The sequence below is a fragment of the Anabrus simplex genome, chromosome 6 (assembly GCF_040414725.1).
Source record: "Anabrus simplex isolate iqAnaSimp1 chromosome 6, ASM4041472v1, whole genome shotgun sequence".
In the NCBI taxonomy this organism is placed as follows: domain Eukaryota; kingdom Metazoa; phylum Arthropoda; class Insecta; order Orthoptera; family Tettigoniidae; genus Anabrus; species Anabrus simplex.
The window spans coordinates 223,098,689-223,116,092 of NC_090270.1; the positions used below are offsets into that span (position 1 = coordinate 223,098,689).

At 37.7% G+C, this 17,404-nt stretch overlaps 1 protein-coding gene across 3 annotated transcripts in view; it reads right to left on the reverse strand.

The window, feature by feature from the left end:
- Window positions 1–377: 377 nt before the first annotated feature.
- Window positions 378–17,404, reverse strand: part of LOC136876349 (terminal nucleotidyltransferase 4B) — a 142,204-nt gene continuing 125,177 nt past the window's right edge. The window contains exons 9-10 of one of the 3 annotated variants that reach the window (XM_067150214.2): window positions 11,155–11,302; window positions 378–1,373 (exon numbers count right to left, since the gene is read on the reverse strand). In XM_067150214.2, the coding sequence (XP_067006315.1) occupies window positions 1,213–1,373; window positions 11,155–11,302 (309 nt within the window). In that variant the 3' untranslated portion in view covers window positions 378–1,212. Of the gene's footprint in view, window positions 1,374–11,067; window positions 11,303–17,404 lie in introns of all 3 variants that reach the window. The other 2 variants (XM_067150212.2, XM_067150213.2) reach the window with 2 other exon arrangements.

The following is a 17,404-nucleotide window of genomic DNA, read 5'->3' on the forward strand; positions in this document are numbered from 1 at the left end:
TGTTCATTCCTTATTTATGTATTTATTTTACAATCTGCTTTACATCGCACTGACACGGGTAGGTCTTATGGCAATAATGGGATAACAAAGGGCTAGGAGCGTGAAGGAAGTGGCCGTAGCCTTAGTTAAGGCACAGACCCAGCATTTGTGTGGTACGAAAATGGAAACCATGGAAAACCATCTTCAAGACTGCCGACAGTGGGGTTCGAACCCACTATCTCCCGAATGTAAGCTCACAGCTGCACGACCCTAACTGCCTGACCTATTCTCTTGGTCATTCCTTATTTATCAAACCTGATTTTGGAAATATCACAGTAAGACCCTTGCCAATTCTTGGAAAAAAAATAAATAAAAAATACAGCTTTTAACCTCGACTGGAACAGATAAGTCTTTAGTTATCAATTTACAAGATTGGAAAAAATTCATCTTTTCTTGGTAAATATACACGAGCATAGTAGAGGAACAATATATAAATATTTCACCATTATACAATTTCACTAAAGCTATGAACAGCAACTTAAGAAGTCAGGAATATTTTATGGGAAGTTGAACTGATTTGGGTATTTAGTGTGTAGACTCTGTACCAAATGCAGCAAGTTCCATTTAATTTCAAGATACTACAGCTGTCTCCTTGAAAACATACTAAGTTCTAAACTAAGAAATAAGAGGTGTATACATACAACAAGTAAACAAAAACAAGGTCTCATAAATTAAATAACATAAAATGAAGAAAAATCTCCCAAAAAAATTAATCACAGCACAAACCATTGCATTATGCTCTGAAATGAATGTAAGAAATCTTACACTTTATGGCATAACATGTAATGTACAGTACATGTTCAGTATCTCCATTTGCAAAACTCTATCTTGCAGATACAGAGTTCTCTCGCATTAATCCTGGAAATGCAGTGTGAAAACCACAGAAAAGAAATTGTTGTATAAATCAGATCTGAATATCCTAAAAAATTTGTAGAAATAAAAATTGTGATGATCACAGTAGTTAAATTAGTCCTCCTTTTAAAACATCAAAACACTTATGGTATTCTTACTGAACTAATCTCTTATACTTAATGACTCAGTGGTTCAGGTCCTTGTCTGAAATATATTTGTTCATTCAGTTCATCTCAAACACCGTAACACAAAATGGAAGATGAAAAATAACGCTTTACACCTTCCAAGTTCAGAAGCACAGTTCCAGAGTAATGGATGATATCATCGAGTGTAATAATCACCCTTACGAGACATATTGCTTTTCCTGCGTTTCAAAGAGCGTCCTCTACCAACATTGGCATTGACGTTTGAACCAGGATTACTGGTAGGTGGCAGCACAGGAGCTTGCTGCTGAGTGTAGCCCCGCGAGCCTTGGTGTGAAACTAAAACAAATTTATTATACAAACACATTAAATTAGAATCATGGTTTAACGAAAAACAAAATACATATGAAAGTACAATGTCAGGAGGAAATACCTAACATACTGCCTAAAAACAAAAATAAAAAATACTTTAAAAGACTAATTTTCTGATTTTTTACTTCAATGAGGTCTAGGAAAAGATTTTTATTTTTAAATAGCCAATTAGATACTGATTCCCAACACACCCATACGTTTAAGTTGGAACATTCAAGTTACCTAAAATACTTGGCCAATAATGTAATTTGTCAAATGATTGTGAATTTTAAATTAACTTCTATATTATTGACTATTATGAAGGTAGTAATTTTATTCCTTATGCCAGACAAAAATTCAGCTTTCTTTACCAACTTCATGCAGTATCTTGAACTAAAATGAAAAAACAACAAAAATAATTGGGTACAACAAGGTAAGAAACAATTCAGTAAGTAGTATGCCTGTTATAAAACAATAACAAATATGAAGTTCTTCAAATGTCTCTACACAACAGCAAATACAGTGTGGCCAGCTATCTGGCCTTTCCAAATTGAATGTTTCCTCCACAGTTTTCCAGATTGAAACTGTCTTTTTCTTTTTTTCAGATTTAATTCCTAGTTATATCCCATCCATGCCTTTGGGAGTGGCGAACCCAACGTACAAACAGCCTATAGAATGAGTGCGAGTGAATCGATGCCGTGGAAAATGCTAGGGCGTCACCCTGAAGTGACACGCAGTTCCCGGTGCTCTGGGGGAACTGTAAGAAGTGGGCGACATCACAAGAATCGGTATCATCAATGTGACTTTGAATGGCAAGGTAGAAGAATTGATAGAGTATATGGAGAAGGAAGATATAGTAATGATGGGAATAAGTGAGACAAAATGGAAAGGTAAAGGTAAAAGAAAAGAATTGAAGAAAGGGTATAGATTATATTGGAGTGGAGGAAAGATGGCAACAAATGGTGTTGGTGTTATATTGAGAGAAGACCTAGCGCTATATGTGGACAAAATTAACCAGATCAATGACAGGATAATTAAAGTTAGACTTGGACTCGAGAATGGAATCAAGGATTTTATACAGGTTTATGCACCCCAATTGGGGAATGCAGAAGAATGTGTAGAAGAGTTTCTAGGATTTTATACAGGTTTATGCACCCCAATTGGGGAATGCAGAAGAATGTTTAGAAGAGTTTCTAGAAGAACTGGAAAGTTGTATTGAAGACAAAGAGGTTATATGGGAGACATGAATGCATATGTTGGAACAGACAGGAAAAAGAAGAGATAATTGGCCCCTATAGTTATGGAAAACAAGATGGAGATTTGTAATAGATTTTTGTAGAAGGAACGGATTAATTGTTGGCAATACGTGGTTTAGGAAAAAGAACTCATGAAAAATAACTAGTTATGGCTGCGGAGATAGAAAGCCAATGATTGATCTTATTTTGGTGGAGAAGGAGAAACGTAGACAACTGGAAGATGTGACAGCAATGCCAAGATAAGATTTCGAAGGAGACCATAAAGTGGTGGTAGCCAAATTAAGACTTGGTAAAATAACGAAGTTAATAGAAAAAAGGGAAAGAAAAATAAAGGGATGGAAGTTAAAAGAGAAAGAAATAAGGAGAAAGTTTCAGGAGGATCTGAAGAATGAAATTTCCAAAGATGACTTGAACAGTGCGGAAGAGGAATGGACATGTTTCAGAAATGGATTTGTAAAGTGTGCAGTAAACACCTGTGGAAGACTATCAGGGAGGAAAAAGGAAAAGGAGACTCCTTGGTGGAACAGCAGGGTAAAGGAAGCAGTTAAATGGGAAAGTTTCACAGAAACTTCACAAGAAGATATAAAGGGAAGTAAAAAGGTTTTGTATGGTTTGATGAATAGTTTACAAAACAGGGAAGATATAAAATTTGTAAAAACTGGAACAGGGCAGATATTGACTCAAAGAGATGACATACTATAAAGATGGGAAGAATACTTCTCAGAACTGCTAAATATTAAATACAGTGAACTGGTAGATGAGAAGGAGCAAGAAGAAAAAATGGGGAAAGAAGAAGAACAAGAAAAGGAGATATTGATGTTAGAAATAGAGGAAGCCATACAAAAGATGAAGAGTGGTAAAGCAGCAGGAGTGGATGAGGTAACTAGAGAAATGATAAAAGCAGCAAGACCAATAAAGCTACAGTGGCTGTATAGATTATTTAGAATAATCTGAAGGGAGAAAGAGATCCCAGAAGAGTGGAAAAAGGGTTTAATCATCCTGATATTTAAAAAATGTGATAAAAAGAAATGCAATATTAACTACAGAGGGATCACCCTTATTGCCCGTGTAGCTACGATATTTGAGAAAGTATTGGAAGGAAGACTGAGGAGGAAGCTAGGAGGAGAAATGGAAGAACAGTATGGTTTTAGGAAAGAAGATCAACGTTTGACCTGATCTTTACATTAAGACATATGATAGAGAAAAGATGGGAGTTTGGAAAAGACATAGTGATGACATTTATTGACATTGAGAAGGCTTATGACAGTGTGCCCAGACAGTTGGTATGGGACTCGTTTTTTTCCTTAAGGAAAAAACAAGTTAACAGAGTGGAAGTGCAAATGACAAAAGCTATGCACAAAAATTATGTAGTAGTGTGAAGACTAGTATAGGAAAAACAATGGTTTCAAGTTGAAACTGGTCCCTAACAAGGAAGTGTACACTCCCCCATACAAAGTACTATTAATCATAGTCATGGATGAAATTCATAAGAACATTAAACAGAGATTGGGAAGACAGGCAACAAAAGCCATATTGTTTGCAGATGATATAGTGATGTGGGTTGATGATGAAACGGAAGTGCAAAAAAAAAAGTAGATGTATGGAATCAAGAGAGAAAAATTTGGGATGAAAGTAAGCACAGAGAAAAGTACAACATAAGTGATGACAAGGGGAAGGAAGGAAGGAAGGAAGGAAGGAAGGAAGGAAGGAAGGAAGGAAGGAAGGAAGGAAGAGGAAAGATAAAACTAAACAGTAAAATTCTGGAAGTGGTTAAAAGTTTCAGGTACTTGGGAAGTGTGATCACAGAAGATGGAAAGCGAAGAAATTGGAAAAAGAATACAAGCAAACAGATTCTACCAGAGTGTACGGAGTATTTTATGGAACCAAGATGTCCCGAAGAAATGTAAGAAAGTATTATATTCAACCTATTATGAACCCATACTAACCTATGCAGCTGGACCGTGGACTACAACAAAACGAGAGGAGAGTAGAATACAGGCAGCAGAGATGAAATTCCTAAGAGGTATTGAGGGCAAGACCAGAAGGGGTAGAATTAGAAATGAAGAGATAAGGAAAAGGCCAGGTATCTTGAAACTTCAAGACAGGATAGAAATAAATGAGCTGAAGTGGTATGGGAATATGATGAGAATGGGAGAAGAGAAGGTGCCAAATAAAGCTTTCTAAGTTAACAGGAAAGAGACCACAAAGAAGACCCTGAAAGAGGTGGACAGATTCAGTGGGGGAGTGCATAGAGAAGAGGGGAGGACAACCAGAAGATGTACTTTAAAAAAAAAGGAAAAGAGTGGTGGAGAGACAGGCAGCGATGAACGTCCTTGATTCACAACCCGACCCAGGAAGCTGGAAACGGGAAATGAAGATGATGATGATCCCATCCATATCAATGCTAACTGCCAAATTACACTGCTAAGCATAGGACTTCATTATCACAAAGTAAACTTAAAAACATGAATTTATTTGAATATGTATCATGTAACAACACCAAGTTTCAGCAGAACTGGTACTACACACACAACCAGTGCACGGAAATGTTTAAAGATACATTCAAGTCATGTAAATTATCATACCGATGTATGTGGACTCCAACGTGATAACATTATTTTGTGATAAGGTTACCAATTATTAAATTATAAATGGATCATACTTTAAAATGAAAAAAATATGGCGTGAAACTAAATTCTTTTAACACAAATTAAAATTCATCATTCAAGTATTAATTATACATAAATTCATTACAATCAATATAAGATTCAATTATAATATCAAAATTTAAAATAACATAATTTAATAGTATAAACTTGCTTTAAAATACTTCAGAAGCATTCCGAGAAAACAACAGACACTATTACAAAAAGACAATTGAAATTTTACGGCCATACCAAAGAATGGACAATGAAAGACTTAACAAAAATTACGCCTCCTCACTAAAAGTCAAGAATAATCAGATAATCGAAATAGGTAAAGACCTCAGAAATATCAACATAAGTGGCAAAATTACACTCGTGTTCATAAAAAAAAAAAAAGAAAACCTTGATAAACTAGAGACAGAAATTCACATTCACAGGACATGTTCATTAGTATGTCCTGCAGAAACTATTAGCATTTCAGTCACCTAGGTTCAGCATGTGTCCTGCTGTCTAGTAGACACTCGGTCTTCCATGGGCACTGATACCTTGTTCCATGTGTGATGGCATTGATGCGTATCAGGTGTGAATGGCGTCCTGGGGTATAGCCATCCATGTTGCATTCGCCTGGTTCCACAGTTCATCTTTGGTGGTTCGATTGGGTCACAGCGCCGCACTCGTCGTTTCACTACATCACACACATTTTCGATTGGTGACAAGTCTGGTGATCAGGCGGGCCAGGGCAACAGTCTGACATCCTGTGACAACAAGAAGGCACGTGTTCCTGCAGCAACATGTGGTCGTACATTGTCCTGCTGAGATATGGCGCCTGGGGTGTCGTGCAGAAAGGGTATGACTGCAGGTCACAGAATGGTCATTCATGTAGGTCAAACTGGTCACAGTGCCCTGGACAGGCACCAACTGTGATTTGCGGTTGAACCCAATAGCACCCCACACCATAAGGCCTTGAGTTGGCGCTATATGTCTTGTGCGAATGCAGTCAATGTGACGCCTCTCCCCGTCTGCGGCTACCATTTTCAAAGAAACAGAACCTGGATTCATCCGAAAACACTATCTGCTGCCATTCCTGTGCTCAGTGACGTCATTCCATACACCACTGCAGTCTAGCACGTTTATGCACATTAGTCAAAGGTAGGCGGAGAAGTGGACGATGCGCCGGTAACCCAGACTGTAATAAACGGTGATAGACTGTAAATCCTGATGGTGTAAGATGTGTTACACTGTACCACTGTTGTGTCAGAGCCAAGGAAGACAGAGATCTGTCCTACAATGCCATTCGGATGAGGTGTGTATCTTCTCGGCGGGTGGTCTGGATGGTCGTGTTTTACGTCCCTCTGTGAACCATTCTGTACATACCTGTTGCACTGCTGACACACTTCGTCCACATGAGGAGCAATTTCCTGGATGGATGCATCACGTTCTCTCATGCCAATAATATGCCCTCTTTCAAACTCACTCATTTGATAGTACAGTTCTCGTATACGTCTGCGAGGCATCCTGCATGTCTGCTAAGTCACACTGATCCATTACCTTCGGTTTATAGCAACAACGAGAGCCGCAGCCACATGATATGCAGTAAAAATGGTACATGCGCTCCCCTTCATTGGGGGTGTGCCTAAAAAAGCTGCACCATCTTGGGATGAGGAAACTAGTTTATTTTAGTTATTAAGAAAAATTAACGGTTGTTGGCATTAATATAGCAGCCGAGATCATTAACAAAGTGATTGTTTCACATCTGAGAACTCAGGCCAATAAATAATTTTTGGAGAAAAGTAGGTTTAAATTGTGATAAAAACAATCATAACTATTGTTTTACTCACAAATGTACCGAACTAATAATAATAATAATAATAATAATAATAATAATACTGTTTTACGACCCCAATAACTACTACTACAATTTTCGGAGACACCAAACAAAACGTGTGTTAATAAAAAAATGGAGACTACGAACGTATGAAATTTAACATTATGATAATGAAACGCATTACCGCCACACATGTAAATATCCATAAATGCAGCAAGCTTTCCTGTTCTTTATTTTTATTCTGCCCATTGTGGAACTTCTGGCACTATCAGGGCACTTGATAGTATACCTAACCTAATCACTGCAATCTCTCTTATCTCAATTAACATCACAGACAACATTTTCCTCTACAGCATATCTCCAAATCAGTTTTATGGACACAAGAGACAAGTATTTTAACTGCATTTCAAATTAGTGGATATAGGTGCCTGTCTCCATGGTGAAGTATTAAGGAACCATTGTTATCACTATCCGATATAGGATTGCCAAGTGCCTCAGAGAGAATGGTTTTGTAGTACACAGATTTTCTGGTCTGGCCAACCTGGTAGCAAGCATGGGCTAATTTTAGACCCAACAATATGCTCTGAGACCTACATCAGTCAGCCAGATGAAGTTGATGCTCAAAAAAGTGTTTCTACCAGCTAAGCATGCCGCACTATGAGAACAAATATCATCTGGACGACATCTCTGTGCAAGGTCTAAAGGTCGGCACCTAGGGGGACGATTTCTGAATTCCTTGTGGAATTCTGGGATCAGAAACTCAAGCAGACCCACTTTTATAACATCGCCATCTGTAGGATCAGAGGGTCACTGACCATACTCTGGCATCATCTGTGTAGTTTGCCGTAACAGTGTACACGTGCTATCTTCTTCTTCTTCTTCTTCTCCTCCATCATCTTATTCTTCTTTTCCTACTCCTCCATGTATACAATTTATTGTTCTTTTTCATATCTGTTTCATTATCACTCTTTCAATACCATCTGTTTTCATTATACTGTACATTGTCCTTGTGCCAGCCTCCTTATAGAGGAACTTGTATTTGAAATAAACAAATATTAAAAAATAAATAAATTCTGATATTTAACCACTAATTCATTTTAATTATTGTAACAAAAAGTCATTGGGCTGATTTACAGTTACCAGAGAAATACTTTATAGAATTACAATTACTAATAACTTTTTTCAACAAGTAGTCAGTAAAATTACAATTACTTCACAACACGCGAGTCTGACTTTCTTTTCACATGGGGATGGAATGATACCAAAGTTTGCAAGGAAAAATACATTACTACGTTTTGTGCTTTTTTAGCAGACACACTTAAACAGCTCTCATCACTATGTGAGATTAAAAAGACTTTCAAAATGTTTGCTCTGAAGCAAAGTTTGTATGTCACATTCTTTTCACTACTTTCAGTCCAACTAGTTCAAAATATTCATTCAAATGTGGGAATGGAAATTTCTTAACACCATCATATGTTATTCCAGCTCCATTCTTGACCACATAGTATGTAAACCTCAACCAGTAACCACAACAAGCTGTGAGTAAATGAACAATTGCCTGTCTAATTCTTTGCATTATACCCTTGGTGTGACGCCTTGCAAATGCTGGGGCTTCAAAGAGGCCAAACTCTATGCGATGTATACCGAATGACTAAAATATAACAATTACAATTTAATTTCAATAATTCACAAGAAAAAAATAGATTTTAAAAGTAATGATTTCAAGTAAAAATTACTAAAAACAATATTACAATTAATTCAATAACTTCCCCATTTGGTCATTTCATATCATCTCCACAGCTGTGGGAGTGGTGATTTAACATTTCATTTCTAAATTCACTGTTCTATTCATAGTACTGAGTAGAGTGGCCGAGCATGGTAATGTGCTATGGCTACAGAGCCAAGCTTTGCCTTTGGGAGATTGTCATAGTCTGTCCCGAAAATGGTTTTCTGTGGTTTACCCATTTTCACTTCCAGGAAAATGCAGGGACAGTTATTCACAGGCCACAGCCGATTCCTTCCACCTCCTTATCCAAATACATTCACAATCTTCATTTTATCTTCATTAGCTCCTCAACTAAGCATGGCACCAGGAAGGGCATCTGGCTGTAAAACAATGCCATATTATTTGTACTGAAAGTAGTTACAGCAGCCATGTTCAGTCCTTAGTCTGTAGAGATGACACCAAAGGTACCTTGGTAGTCGAAACCTTTTAGTTTCTTAGTGGGATTAAGATGGTGGGCATTTGTTCAATATGTTTTTAATAACTACTCGTCCATCCAACTATCATTTACATTAAATCTATCTGCAATGACACTTGCTGGTCTTCTTGATCACAATCGTTGCTGTGGCGAATGGCAGAATTGCAGAATTAATGATGCAGTGGTAAAGAACGCGATACGAAGATTTTCTTAGCCTTCTTCAGAAGAGCTTGTTTCCGCCTTAGGTGTGGTGGAGGGATGGGACTTAGAACAGGTAACAAGTAACATGGAGTCAATTTCACAATCCCAGTGATGCAATGCATTGTGTCATTTAGTTTCACGTCTATTTTCTGTACATGCATACATTCTAACCAAACAGGTGCACAGTACTCAGCAGCCAAGTAGACAAGACTAATGCCAGTTAGAAGTAGGCAGTCAGCAGAGGCTGCCCAGGAGGTACCACTGAGCTTAATGTCAATGGTACTTTCTTCAGGATTCTAGTAAAAGTAGATTACAACCTATCACAGTTTGAAAATAGTAAATACCGACAGTTATCTGCTCCGTGTCCCAGGACTAACTTAAGAAAAAAGGTGAATAAACAAATTCTTTGGATTCTGAAGGAAGAGAATTGGCCTTCGAAGGTTGTATTCAAAATGACTGTCAACAGCTCCAATACAAGCTTCCAATCTGCCATGTAAAGACTGATGCACACATTTTAGCATTTCACGTCCGCAGGATTTACCTCCATATTGCCTTGCACGTGTTCCCCGGGTGGTGCTAAGCGACCAACAACACATCGGCAGCCAAACTATCAACAGTCGTTGATTCTCCTGGCCAAATGGACTCAGAGAGAACTTCTGCAAATGGTCCTTCTCAGGACCAACCTGCAAAGATACTAGGACCTTCTTTACGAATATGCCAAATAAACATTGAAGGCATATCCAGATCGAAGAGCGAACATCTTTCTAGAATCCTTCTTGAAAACAACATCGATTTAGTGACCATTCAAGAAACTCATAATGCGACTGAGGAACAGTTAATATCGAGAGGAAAGATCCCTGGTTATATCGCTATTGGGGCAATCTACCACCAGCAACCTATGCTCGTTCGAATCTATGAGATGTTTGGCTCATTTCAGCAACGGTGACTGACTATGTTCACGTGGTAACTATTGACATATCGGGCACCCAAGTCGTAAATGTGTATAAACCACCATCTGTGGCTTGGCCAAATGAAGTGCTCCTCAGCCAGAATCATCCAGCAATATATGTCGGAGATTTCAATAGTCATCATCCAAACTGGAAATATGATACAGATGAATGTGGCTCTCAACTAGTCACCTGGGCTGAAGCTAATAATCTACACTTGGTTTTCGATGTGAAAGATAGAGGAACCTTTAAGTCAGCCTGTTGGAAGAGAGAATACAATCCTGATCTTTGCTTTGTCACTGAAGAGACGATCAAGGAATATAAATAGATCACATTCCCTTCTTTAGGAACTAACTGCAATAAAATTATTTTTATTTTCTCAGTCTTAAAGAATCAAGTTAACTTGATTTCCATCAAAAAGTAGGGTGAAAATAAATTTTACCTTCTAGTTCATGTGAACAAGATTTAATTATATATAAAGACACCAGGTGGAAAAAAAGAAAAGAAACGAAATCTCCACCAGCAGTCAAAAAATATGTCATGTTCTATCCAGTAAAATGAAATACAATGTGAACTTAATAAATGTGATTTGTGAGCTATGCTGTACCTGCAAACGATCACCTCTGTTTTGCTGCCAATGGTTTTACACCATTACCGGCAACATGGCGAGCATCAAGGTGATTATGATGCCTACCTTGCGAGGCAGAGAAGCGGCGTTGTTTGGGCCATGCTCGGTGAATGGATGGCCCTCGTTGCGTGATTGGCACTTCATACGTAGTAGGTAAGACTTTAGGTAGAGAGACCATATCAACAGGATTAGAGCCACGACTGCTTTCGGAGTCCTGTAGAAGAAAAAAATACAATAAGCAAACAATTAAAAATCACAAAAATTGAAAATGCTCATAATAATGTAAATTTACATGTAAAAATTAATCTAAAAACAAATGACAAACAGCTAAAAGTCAGCGGGAATGGGTACAAGACTTCAATTCAAATTAAGGATGATTTTGCAATATAGACTATTTCCAGTTAAAAGTGGCCCTGTTTCAATCTCTGAATTCCCTATATTCCTTCACCAGTACATTTCTGGAATAAGGTTGCTGGCTTTTCTATAAGCAAACCACCTAAAAGTTCATAACATAATTCCTGGGCTACTCTAACATTCTTCATAATCTATAAGTTTCATTTCCGTATTGATTGTAGCTACAACATAAGATTGATACTGAAGCCTCCACCTTATCAATACATTTATTTACATACTATCATTCACAGTACCAGTTTCGACCCTTCAAGGGTCATCCTCAGCTGACAATTACAAATATGGTTCTTAAAAGATCACAATGGAAAATATTGTACAATCGTGACAATTGTCCAATTCAACAGACCATCTAAAACAAATGATACAATTAAAATAGTAGAATAAGTCCTCTCTTCTTGGATTGTAAAAGGGTTACGTAGTATAAAAGGACATGTCATTTGCAAATGTTTTTGTTGTTTTGATCAGCGTAAAAATTGAAACTTGCAATGCTATGTATGCACTGATAGTAGTATTCTTGAAGTGTCCACTATTTTGCGTTAAAATTTATGGCTAATTGATTAAAACATTTCGAGGGTTTATTCTTGTAATAACTATATTGTTTGTTTCACCGTGTTCCTCTGCTGGTCGTATGAGCGTCTTGAAGTGACTTGGACACTGTTTTTGAAGAATTGGGTAGTTGTCTAGTGTTCAATTCGAGGCATATTCAATATATATGTACAAGACTCTTACTATATACTAATGCTGAGTTGATAGTAAAATGCATTTTGTAAGAATAAAAATTTGTTTTAGCGACGTGTTCCTTAATTTGGTGTTGTATAATTTTATCAAGTGTCAATTTGTTTTACAATACTTGATATCTTGATTTTGAAAGGTAGCATGAAGGCTTCTTCCTTTTATGTTGTAGGCCGTATTTATCTGTAAGTAGAAACGAAGTGTGTGAGAAGTTGCGTCTACTAGGTTTTTGTTAGAGGTAAAAGATTGTGTGTTGTACTTACTCTAGATGTTGACACTGTTGTGCATTACACGGCAGCACGTCGAGTACTGTTGCGTGTTTGTCTAGAGCTGCTGTTTGTGGCTGCGGAGGGGAAGTTTGAAGGGGTAGAGGGAGCGGCTACTGGGGGAGTGAGACTGGAGTGGGGGGTGTCTCTGGGCGGTTCTTTTATGTGTTTCGGTTGTTGCTTCTTAACTCTTTTTAGGTAATTGTTTTTTAGAAGGGGGATGACCCACGCAAAAAACCATAAAAATAATATAATCTAATCTCAAAAACCACAGCAAACTCAGTACCCTAGAAATAGAAGAGTTCATAAAATTACTCCATTTTGCTATCAATAACAACTATTTTAAATTTCATGACACCATATATCACCAGCAAGGTTTACCAATGGGATCCCCAACATCAGGTATATTAGCTGAAATCTATATAGATTATATAGAACATCAAGAAATACAAAAAATAGACAATATATTTTCTGGTGTAGATTTGTTGATGATGTATTTGTCATAATAGATAATAGATACACTAATGAAACCAGAATTTTAGAACAATTAAATTAAATAGACCCGCATATAAAATTCACCATGGAAACAGAAAATCACACCATAAACTACCTAGACATATCTATAACCAGGCACGATAATCATTTAACATACAAAATATACAGAAAGCCCACACATACATCCAACACAATAGACTCCACCCATCCTAACGCACACAAGAAAGCAGCATACTATAGTATGATATATAGAGCCTTTAATATACCACTAACAAAAGAACTAAATAAAAAACTCAACTTGATCCATGAAATAGCCAGACAGAACAGATATAAAAAAGAAATGATCAACAAAATTATATACAAAATAAAAAATCAACCCAAATCCAAATTAATCAGAACTGAAAAAACCAAGAAAGATTACGTACTATTCACCTACAACAACACCCATATATACCCCATAACGAACATCTTCAAGAAACGAGGCCTAAAAATAGCTTATAAAACTACATACAGTAATGCCAGCATCCTACATAATTCCAAATCCATTAACAATAAAAATCAACATAGCCACTCAGGAGTCTATCGCATGAAATGCAATGACTGTGAAGCCAGTTACATTGGACGTACTGGGAGGAACTTCCAGATACGTTACAATGAGCATATCAATGCAATAAAACATTGACATTTTTCAGCCATAGGCCAACATATCGAAGATTACAAACACAAATTGAAAATGACATGCAAATTCTAAGTACTAACCCCAAGAGCCCCTTACTCAGTATAATGGAAGAATTTTATATAAACCTAGATCAATATGTCAACCCAAACTTTAATTTGAATGAAATCACAGAAAAAAAAACATACTTTTTGATGCCGTCATCCCCCTTCTAAAAAACAATTACCTATAAGGAGTTAAGAAGCAACACCCGATACACATAAAAGAACCGCCCAGAGACACCCCCCACTCCAGTCTCACTCCCCCAGTAGCCGCTCCCTCTACCCCTTCAAACTTCCCCTCCGCAGCCACAAACAGCAGCTCTAGACAAACACGCAACAGTACTCGACGTGCTGCCGTGTAATGCACAACAGTGTCAACATCTAGAGTAAGTACAACACACAATCTTTTACCTCTAACAAAAACCTAGTAGACGCAACTTCTCACACACTTCGTTTCTACTTACAGATAAATACGGCCTACAACATAAAAGGAAGAAGCCTTCACGCTATCTTTCAAAATCAAGATATCAAGTATTGTAAAACAAATTGACACTTGATAAAATTATACAACACCAAATTAAGGAACACGTCGCTAAAACAAATTTTTATTCTTACAAAATGCATTTTACTATCAACTCAGCATTAGTATATAGTATGAGTCTTGTACATATATATTGAATATGCCTCGAATTGAACACTAGATAACTACCCAATTCTTCAAAAACAGTGTCCAAGTCACTTCAAGACGCTCATACGACCAGCAGAGGAACACGGTGAAACAAACAATATAGTTATTACACGAATAAAGCCTCGAAATGTTTTAATCAATTAGCCATAAGTTTTAACGCAAAATAGTGGACACTTCAAGAATACTACTATCAGTGCATACATAGCATTGCAAGTTTCAATTTTTACGCTGATCAAAACAACAAAAACATTTGTAAATCACATGTCCTGTTATATTACGTAACCCTTTTACAATCCAAGAAGAGAGGACTTATTCTAATTTTTTTAATTGTATCATTTGTTTTAGACAGTCTGTTGAATCGGACAATTGTCACAACCGTACAATATTTTCCATTGTGATGTTTTAAGAACCATATTTGTAATTGTTAGCTGAGGATGACCCTTGAAGGGTCGAAACCGGTACTGTGAATGATAGTATGTAAATAAATGTTTTGATAAGGTGGAGGCTCCAGTATCAATCTTATGTTGTTACTCTAACACTGATTGTAAGAAATGTTGATTATCATCCTCTCTGATTCAGAAAATAAACTGCAAAGTATGTTCCAAGTTGTTCCAACACATAAGAACAAACAGAAATTCCCAATTAATATTTTGAAGTGATTGCAGAAGTTGAAAATACAATAACAAAGTTTTATTATGATCCACCTGTTCAATACATTATAATAATATAATAAATTAATATACTAATGTACTGAACAGGTGGATCATAATAAAACTTTGGGATTGTAAATCAACAGATTTCAATACGGATTAAAACACGAGATCAGTCACTTGCAAGGGTTGAAAATACTCCGATATATTGAAAATTCAAGGGATAGAAAAGCATGCACACCACTTCAGCTACAAGCAAATTAGCTTTACCGTTATTTACTTCCTAGTTTGTCATTTATACCATTATTTTTCCTTTCATCTACAATTTTAATCTTACATCATATTCAAATTCGTTCTTGAAACCAGCTTTATTATGCCTTAATAAAGAACATTCTTTTCCGAGGCTGATAAATACCACCACTCATTTTAGGTTACTGTTACGATGGGGTCGGCACTCCCAAAGGCATTTTATATCTGCCAGCAATTATTCAGGCTGTCCCTAACATGGGAAACAAATGCTGCTGATGAATAGTGTACTCGTACTATTCCCCGAGTACTGGCCTGTCTCTTCCGCAATCTCCACCGTTCTGAAGTCCATCTTCTCTGCTGTAGATTCGGTTGAGCTGGGATCTTTACTAGATGCTCCGCACCGGGTCAGTGTGCTGTGGGACTTGCATAGGCAGGGGCACCACTCCGTGGGCAGGGCTGCCTTCGAAAAGGGTTCCTAACTGCTACCTGCCAAGGAAAATCTCCACACCTTGATATACTGCCATCTTCAAATAGATAGGATTGTTGCTTTTGTGTTTCCATGCTTGTCCTCGTCTCCTATTTCTGTTGCTTCCTCTTCACACTGTCCTGCCATCGTGTTCGTCTTATTATGTGTGTTCCTTTCTTATTCCTCTCTCTCTCTCTCTCTCTCTCTCTCTCTCTCTCGATATGACACTTGTTTGTTCCTTTCCAAAACTTACACCAACTAAAATGTAGAGAATGCTTATTTTTGTATAAGGTGGAGGTGGTGATTTTTGTTTTAACAGGAAGTACAACTAAGTAATAAGGAGACAACGTTTTGTGGGGATAATTGATTACAAGTCAAAGAAAAATATTTTATATCTCGGCTTAAAATATTATTTGAAATGCCATACTGAACCAAGTCCACATTATAGTAGTGGCCATTGACTGTTACTAGTTTCTGAGTTTACAATTTCTCCTGCTTACCATCCTAAGCACTTGATGCTGTTTGTGCTTGTACTTCTGATAATTGAACAAGAGGGGAAACATGCATCTACACAGATTTGAGTGAGTATGCGTATCTGTTGTTTAGCCTCTTTATGTTGCAATGCCCTTGCTCAAACAGTTCAACACTGGACAACTAGGCCGTGTGGTTAGTGGCGCACAGCTGTGAGCTTGCATCCAGGAGATAGTGGATTCAAACCTCACCGTCGGCAGCCCTGAAGATTGTTTTCCGTGGTTTCCCATTTTCACACCAGGCAAATTCTGGGACTGTACCTTAATTAAGGCCAAGGCCGCTTCCTTCCCACTCCGAGGCTTTTCCTATCCCATCGCTGCCAAAAGATCTATTTGTGTCGGTGCGATGTAAAGCAAATTGTAAACAGTTCAACAGTGGTAGAGGTGGCCCATCACATTCTCCCACGGCACATTATAACTCCCAATTCTGGCAGTGAAATAAAAGGATTTCGCCGAATATTGTGTATGTTTAATAGGCTGATGATGACCCCGAGTAGGGTTAAAACTAGTTCCACGTAATGTAAAATAACATTGTAAATACAACTTAGTATTGAATAGGTGGAAAACTCTCCTGTGCATTATTTATACGTTATCTCAGTTCAATATGGACCAACAACATGAAGTTCATAACACCGCAAGTACATACCAGACGGGTGTGTGTGTGTGTGCGCGCGCGCGCGCGTGCGTAAGGGCTTTCCTTTCAGTAAGTACGGGTGCGTTGCTATACCACGGCCGATCCAAAAACGACACATTGCCACTGCTTCTCTCTGAGACCCGAAGGGAAGTCTTCCATAACTTTGTTGATCCTTTAATCACTCTCACTATTGGAATGAGGTGTGGCCAGCCACTCCTCCTCCCAGTGGGACATTAACATATCTCGGCTGATAACCCATATCCCTGGCAAGAAATATGTAAGGCAACAGGGGTAATGTGACTGCCTTCTTGGCAGCTTGATCAGCTAACTCATTTCCCACTATACCCATGTGACTTGGAAGCCACACCAATGTGATTCTGGTGCTTTGGATTTGTTGCACCAGGGGGCATTGTGGGAAGCATGTATCAACAGACTGCAGTGAGCTCAAGGAGTCTGTGCACAGATTGCAGTGAGCTCA